The sequence below is a fragment of the Nannobrachium achirus genome, assembly GCF_963921795.1.
Source record: "Nannobrachium achirus genome assembly, chromosome: 19".
NCBI classification, from domain to species: Eukaryota; Metazoa; Chordata; class Actinopteri; order Myctophiformes; family Myctophidae; genus Nannobrachium; species Nannobrachium achirus.
In genome coordinates, this window is record NC_137826.1 from 24870701 (window position 1) to 24879190 (window position 8490).

At 43.4% G+C, this 8490-nt stretch overlaps 1 protein-coding gene across 1 annotated transcript; it reads left to right on the forward strand.

Annotated features, from left to right (window-relative positions):
• Positions 1-2793: 2793 nt before the first annotated feature.
• dlb (deltaB) lies at positions 2794-7879 on the forward strand (the record flags this gene model as incomplete). The annotated part of the gene is made up of 7 exons (XM_080749029.1): positions 2794-2844; positions 2973-3212; positions 3459-3516; positions 3622-3879; positions 4977-5338; positions 6129-6345; positions 7146-7879. 7 exons carry the CDS (start codon positions 2794-2796, stop codon positions 7877-7879), a joined length of 1920 nt encoding a protein of 639 aa, XP_080605155.1.
• Between the last annotated feature and the right edge of the window lie 611 nt (positions 7880-8490).

The window sequence follows — 8490 nt, forward strand, 5'->3', positions numbered from 1 at the left end:
GTGGTACTATATAGTTTGTGTGTAACTTCAAATGTAATTATTATTATTTTTTCATGTGGATGTTACATACAATACAGATATCATGGCCCATATGTTTTCAGTAGGCTACATGGATGTACATTTTTTTTTCTACATATCAACTCACGCCAGCACCAACCAGGCATGAGGGGATCATGCCATGGTGGTCAAAACACCATGTGGTCAATGACACAGACACCCCACAATTATTTGAGTCAAGCCACTAACTAGCATTGACTGCTATGGTCTCTTTTGCAAGACACTTTATACTTATATATTATTCGCCCCCTCTATTGATGCACCTTCTCTTTATACTGGACAACTGAATTTCCCCCTTGGGATAATAAAGGTATCTATCTATCTATCTATATTTTCATTATGTGTAGAGCTTAGGCTATACAGTATGTTACTTTTATGTGTCTTATTCACATCATGCCATACACTCAAGTCCATCATGCAATCTGGCAATGACACATACACAACTTTTGTGTTTTATTTTGTTTAAAAAATTGTAAAAGCCTAATTGGAAGAACATTTCTTAGAGAAGAATCAGCCGCATAGACTCGTCATAACTGAGTGTTTTATCATAAGTTATAACTGAGTAGTTTATTTAGAAAACACTTCGATTGAAACAGTCATGGTGATTTATTCTTCATCCAGTCCTTGTCTTTTGTCATTGCGTGGGGAGAAGTGTGTCAAGAAGGATGTGACGGTCACTTGAGACACGCGCCCCCTGCTCATTACAATATCAATACCCCCCCCCCCCCCCAACACACACGCGCGCCAACACCCTCCTCCCCCTCCCTACAGGCTACTGTGTAGGATAGGCAGAGGCTACATAAACACCGCATAATAAGCCTATTTCGGAATTCGCGTTTTCTAGGCTATTGTAGGAAATTACGCTTTATAACACACTATCAGGCGCTCAAGTCTAAGCGCACGGACGCTGCTCCAATTTAGCTTCAGTTGTGGCATAGATTAGGCCTAGGCATTGATTTGTGAACCCTATTGGACTATAGCCTAATGTCATATACCGGTAATGTAAGGACAACATTATTGGCCTATACTAAATTATATGACATCATTGGCCCAATAATAACAACGTTTGTATTTGTTACTCCCCCTAGAAACGCTAGTTAAAGTTGAACTACTTTTCGCCTATTGGCTGATAACAAATGAATAGCCAGACTACTGATGGAGATTACTGATGGAGATTCCATCATAAGGTGCTGTTTGGTGATGTGTTTCCTACAGGCCTATGCATGAAAATAGTTACCATATGATATTTAGACTAATTATATGACATGCCTAGGCTCATAACAGTGCATGGCAAAACTCACACATATAGGCAGGCTAGGCCGCCTAAACTACTTGTTTCATAAAGGCCTCCTTTTCAATCTCGCCTAAACCATTGACCTTAACATTTGCCATAAACGTCCCCAGTTCTCCTCAAACTCGTCGTGTGGCTGACCAACTCCTCCCAGAAAGAGATCGATATGTGCTCATTGTGCTGCAGAGTGAATTATGTGTGGAATTATAGACGGTTTGAGGAGACAATAGCCACACGGCCGACCATGTGCCGTTCATTATCATACAGCTGTTCGCATGAGGTCCAGACAAAGGCAACGCGATATACCCAAACCCAGCCAGTCCTGGAAGAGTCCCCCCCACCCCCTCGAAAACAGAACAAAAGACCCCCCAAATATCCGACAATGAGAGGTCTTATCCTTAACCTGCCCGCTGTTGTTCTCCTGCACGCGTCAGAGCAATTAACAAAGGAAAGAAAGGCCAAGGAACATGTTTGTTTCTCCCCCACTTCCATCCGATCAAAGTTCAGCTCCTTTCAACCGTAGGCTAAATGTTTCATCTAAAACAGTTCAGAACAGGACATGATTTGTGAAAGGTTATATTTTAGTTATTTTAGGCCTATCCTGTATTATTGGCACTACAACATTTAAATGTGTAGGCCTATATTTATATTTTATATAAGCTATAGCATAGGCCTAGGTCTACACAGTGTTTTAGGTGTAGCCTACTTTTAAGTGAGACACCACCTTATATGAGATACTTAAAGTGTGGTTCCTGTGGAAATAAGCCTCGGCTTTCTAGGATCTCCTTTTAGTTGACCTTGTACCAGTGATTTGTACTGTCATGAAACTGTACTTTTTTCTATTGCAAACTTCTAATAAATTCTTCAATCAATCAATCAAACCTTTGTTATGGAAGACTTCTTAATTGTTGTATTTGACATTAGGCTACTGAGATGGCTATATGTTTATTACTGATTGAAATGATGCATACCTTCCTTGGCGCCAACTGTTACACATATTTGGACATTAAAGTAGCCTACCTTTGGACGCCCAGATTAAAGTGCATCTGCAAGCATCAGCCACAGACAGATCTCCATATCCAAAGGTGCCACATGTCCCCTGGCTAAGGAGCAGGTCCCTGGAGGTGTCCTGTGGCCCCTCCTCCTCGCGTGACGCGAAGCAAATCTGACGTATAAAACCACTCACTTTCATGACACACCAGAAGAATCCATACAAAGTTCACCCGCGGCGAGGAGGATACGAGAAACGGGGACTTTAGTAAGTGTAGGATACGCACAATTTTCGGCAATGAACATTGTGATTTGAACGTTTTTAGTTTAGTTTTTCTACTTTTGGACAGTTTCCTTTGGCGTCTGCGCGTCTTTTGGGGATTATTACGCGTACATATCACTGAACATATGTACATGCACTTTTGACTGTCAGTCGCGCAACCCACCGGGAAGAAATGGCCTGCCTACATCTGAGATACTTCTTCACGTTGGCCTTAGTACAAGTGGTAGGTACCGTCAGTGTTATTTTAACTATTAAACTGTTTAAAATCAGGCTAACATTTTGTGTGTAGTGTCCTGTCCCACGTGCGCGTCTAAATCTTTCAATCTTTTGTTATGTTTGCTGTCATCACAGGTTTTGTCTTCTGGTGTGTTCGAGTTGAAAATCAATTCATATCACACCGCGCATCGCATCTGCAGGCGACACAGAGACTGCCACATGTTCTTCAGGATCTGCCTGAAGCATCCTGAGGATGTGATATCTGCAGAGCCACCTTGCACCTTTGGAACAGGTCACACCAACGTCATCCGGGCCGATCACACTTCCATTTCTAGCAGCGCTCCTATCAGGGTGCCTTTCCATTTCAAGTGGCCGGTAAATACTACTATGATTAGACCCTACTACTACAACAGCTAGCCTACTTGTAAAAAATATAATGATAATAAATAATAACATTAATCATCATAATATTAGTAATAGTATTAACAATAATGTGTTCAGTTTACTCTTTACTGAGTCAAAGTTTTCTTTTCTGAATATTAAATGAATAATTTCATGTTTACTCTTTACTGAGTCAAAGTTTTCTTTTCTGAATATTAAATGAATAATTTCATTTTTAAGGGGACATTTTCACTGATCATCGAAGCTTGGAATGCCGAATCTCCAACAGAATACACAGGTAGGTTTTATAAGTATTACAAGTAGGCCTACACCCAATTTACACAAACATGTTACTCATCATGCAAATATGACAAACAAACATTAACTTTATCTTTCTCTGTAGACAACCAAAACAATCTTGTCAGTCGCTTGGCAACCAGAAGAAGACTTTCAATCGGTGAGGACTGGTCTCAGGACGTCCACTTTGGAGAGCAAAGTGAGCTGCGTTACTCCTACCATGTGTTCTGCGATGAGTACTACTTTGGTGATGGCTGTGCCGACTACTGCAGACCCCGTGATGACACACTGGGCCACTACACCTGCGATGAGGAGGGCAACCGCATCTGCCTGGAGGGGTGGAAGGGCAGCTACTGTTCGGAACGTAAGTATTCAGTCAGGGGCGTCACACCAAATTCTGGGCCCTGGGTACAAGGATTCACTGCGGGCCCCCCATGAATGTTAACTATTGAAAAATAGCAGATATACAAGCTCACAGCGCGGCACCGAGTGCCGCGCTGCGAGCTTGTATATCTGCTATTTTTGAAAAATCGTGAAAATGTGTGCAAGAAACCTATGTCAAGGACCCCCAGATGATATTTATTTGGCCAGGGACCCCGATCTCAACATATTTAGTTCCAGGGACCCCCCAGAAGCAAAATTTGAGTTAGAAATGTTTGCTTAAAAAATACATATATTCAAAGATTTTCACACATTTTCACAACTTTTCAAAAATAGCAGATCTACAAGCTCGCAGCGCAGCACTCGGTGCCGCGCTGTGAGCTTGTATATCTGCTATTTTTCAATAGATAAAGTTATTAGGGCCCCTCCACCTTGGGCCCCAGTAACTTTGTCCCACTTTCCTAACCTAAATCCTAAACCAAGTTTTCAGAAAATCTTACATTCTTTATTCAAAAGAATTACAATAATTCCTGTTGCCTCACAAGCAAATGTTTAAAGACATCGATATATGGCATTGCACACATTAACGTTACCGTATATAGGAAGTTGTTGTTGCATTTGTATGCAAGTACTTTTATCCTTCCACCTATGATTTAGCTAACTGTAGTTCCTTTATGCAGATGCTCTTTATCTGGGAGATATCTTACAGCATTATGTTTTTCTCTGTTGTGAGAAGGCTTGCAGTCTTCCATCTGGCCTTTGTTCTCTTCTACAATGGGAGAAAAACATTTTTCAAGTGTGCGTGTGTGTGTGTGTGTGCGCGTGAGTGTGTGATATACAATAGCAAGGAGACAAAAAGGCATTTGTCTTCAGTAGTGTTGCCTACCACCTGCTTGGCTTAATACTTAACCAATAGTGGAGTCTGAGACATGGCTGGGGTCAGACAGGGTTGTGTGTGTGCGTGCGTGCGTGTGTGTGTGTGTGTGTGTGTGTGTGTGTGTGTGTGTGTGCACGTGTGTAATGTATTGCAGAGGGCGTGTCCATTGTAATCACACACCCTCCCTCCCCTCTCAACTCTAGCCATCTGCTCAGCGGACTGCAGCGAGAAGCACGGCTACTGCGAGGCCCCAGGGGGCTGTAAGTGTCGTATGGGCTGGGACGGCCCCTCCTGCGTCGAGTGTGTGCGTTACCCGGGCTGCCTCCACGGGACGTGCAGCCAGCCGTGGCAGTGCAACTGTCAGGAAGGGTGGGGGGGCCTTTTCTGTGACCAGGACCTCAATTACTGCACCAACCACCGGCCCTGTGCAAACGGCGCCACGTGCACAAACACCGGCCAGGGCAGCTACACCTGCACCTGCCGGCCCGGATACGGAGGCACCAACTGCGAGCTGGAGACTAACGAGTGCGACAGTAACCCATGCAAGAATGGAGGTAGCTGCAATGTAAGTATGCAGAACATGCACCATTTTTAATTTCATGGACCCCCATAATTCTGAATGTGACACCCACAGGTCCATTTGGTTTACAATATATATTTAGGAGTTCACCAAGAGTTTGTCAAAGAACTAGAGGAGCAACTAAGAACACAAATCAAAAGAGTGGTTAAAACATTCTGTTTGAATTATTTTAGAGACAATGGTGAATGACTGTGGTAAGGTGAATTTAGAGTTTAAGAAAAAGGGACAGTTGGAAGAATGCCATTTTTGTCAGGCAACAGCTGTGCGACAAAGTGTAAATGAAAGCTTTACTTATAAGACCCTGTAACCATGGCAACAACTCAGTCTCAGAAGGGCAGCACAGATTGCACCCCATAGTGTTGAAGTGAACCATTCTTTCCTTAGCTTTTGTGCAAATGCCCTTGCCGTTGGTGAGAATGGAAAAAAACAGAAAGGAGGAGGTTGGGGGGGGTGAACAATACAAAATCTAGGCTTTAATTTTCTGAAATACCGTAGTCAATGGATTTTAAATGTCTTTTAATACTGGTTAACTGTTACTGTTTGGTTAGCATAAATCACTTCATGATCTGAGTGACATACAATGATAGAAATCGGTAAAATCAACAAAACATTTGCATAAACGTTGATATTATTATCTACCCACTTTCAATCTGGTGTCTCTATTTTGGGCATGTCATTATACAGTGGGTGAACATTTTCGAGATAAAAATAATTGTGTATGAAATATGGATCAAGTGTCTAATGGAAAGTATTCTTTTCCTCTTTGTCTCCCCAGGACCTGGAGAATGACTATTCCTGTACCTGCCCACAGGGTTTCTATGGGAAGAACTGTGAGATCCTTGCCATGACATGTGCTGATGGGCCCTGCTTCAATGGCGGCACCTGTATGGAGGCACTGACAGGAGGCTACACCTGTCGTTGTCCTCCTAACTACACTGGCTCCAACTGTGAGAAAAAGCTGGACCGATGCAGTAACAGTCCATGTTTAAATGGTGAGTCAGTGGCCTATTGCACTGCAGTGGAATGGAAGACGGGCGTACTGTTGGTGACATCTAGTGGTTTAAACTCACACCAGCAGTCTGTCTGAATAATGTTAATACATTTGATATTGATTAAGTATTTGGCACACCATATTTTGACGTTTCCAGTGTTAATCATTTATCAATGAATTACCCCAGGATATTGAAAATCTGTTTTATATATTTTGATTTAAAAGTCCTGATTTGGGCTGGCAAAAGTGGAATACTGGTATTCAGAGTGGAATCTTCTGTCTGTTGGCTCCCTCTGTTGGTTATCAGGAAGTAAAACACCCAGCAGGGGCCAAAAATCAATAACCCATCTCCATTGCAATTCTTATGTGATCTGGCCAGCCAAATACTGCACAAAAAACATATAATAATATCTGACATATGGACCGGTAACACCCCCCCCCCCCCTTTTAAAAATCAAAACATTCTGAACCATATGATCATAACAAATATTTATATATTGATTTCGCGATCAGTCATTTGTTATATCGGAATATATCTCTTTATTACTAAGTGTTTGTTTCTCTGACATGCATTTACATGTGCAACCTTCAAGGTGTACTTGATACTGGGGAGGGTACCAGAGTTGAAACAAGGAAATGGGAGATTTGACTTTAAACACTGCATCCACCACAGCGTCGGTAGAGCAAAGTATTTTCCACTCACAGACAACCTTGAGACAGTGTTAAATGTAATCCTATTAACACTCCCTTTTGAAGCCTGCAGGATATTAAACAGAGCGGTGTCCTTTCTCTCTCCTGCAGGTGGTGAATGTCTGGACCTCGGCCAGAGTGTGTTGTGTCGCTGTCAGGTGGGTTTCACCGGTGCCAACTGCCAGGTAAACGTTGACGACTGTGCCTCAGGTCCCTGCCAGAACGCTGGCACCTGCCAAGATGGCGTGAACGACTACACCTGCTCCTGCACCCTGGGCTACACTGGCAAGAACTGCAGCGTGCGTTCGGATGCCTGCGGCGCCCGGCCCTGCCAGAACGGGGGCACTTGTTTCACCCACTTCACTGGGCCTGTGTGTCAGTGCCCTAAGGGTTTCATGGGCCCCAGTTGCGAGTTCACGCTCCAGCCCAGCTTCAAGCCTGCTTTGCTGCAAACCTCGGAGCCCTCGTCCGCCACCGTCACCGCCTCCTGCGTCCTGGCCATTCTGATGCTCGTTCTGGTGGCGGGCATTATGATGCTGAGGAGGAGGCGGCGTATGCACGGCAGGAAGCAGCTGAGCGACATAGCGGTGTATAACGACCTGGAGGCTGTCAGCAATCTGGGAGGCAGCGAGAGAGACGCCTTCCTCGGCCCCAGTGGCCTGTTCAAAATCAGCAACAGCACAGCTCGCCTCAGCCTCACGCTCAACCCAGACACCAGGTCTGGATACAGGCATAATCCTGTGGAGAGCACCCTCGTCAGGGGGGAACGTCACTCACTCTCTCCTGGACATGACTATCTGTGGAGGGAGGAGGCTGGCCTGGGCACTGGGGTGGGTCTTAGATGAGACAGGTGTGAATACTGACTGTGGACGGTCATAGGGTGGGGAACGAGGGTGGGAATACTAGCACTTCGGTTTGTCTCTCTTCAGGAATAGTGAAGGGGTGTGTGTGGGGGATGTTGTATGAGTGGCTTGGTGCCACTCTCCACTAATTGTATGTTAAACATGTAAACAAAAGAGACGGTGTTGGGGGACAAATGAACTTTTTTTCAAATGAACATTATTTACAAAGACTGTTGAAAATCTATATGGGGAACTGCTCTTCCAAGTTAAATGACCCAAAGATGCAACCGTACCACTACCAATAAACATTTTCACCGGACCTACAACACATACCAAAAACAGATGACCTTTGATAAAACCACCAGCTATTTTGTTTTTCTATGATCACCAACCGTAATATGTTTGCTTTACTTTATTTGATTTTTACACAGAAATCACAAAAAAAAGTTTTTGTTTTGTTTTTTATGCATTTCAATCTTCCTTTAGCCATTATTTCCTTATTTGTACGTACCATCATTTTTATTGTTTACCTTATTTATTTATTTTAAATGTTAAGTTTATATGTCTTCACTCTGATTGTCATAAATTGATATATATTTATATTTATATGGTGC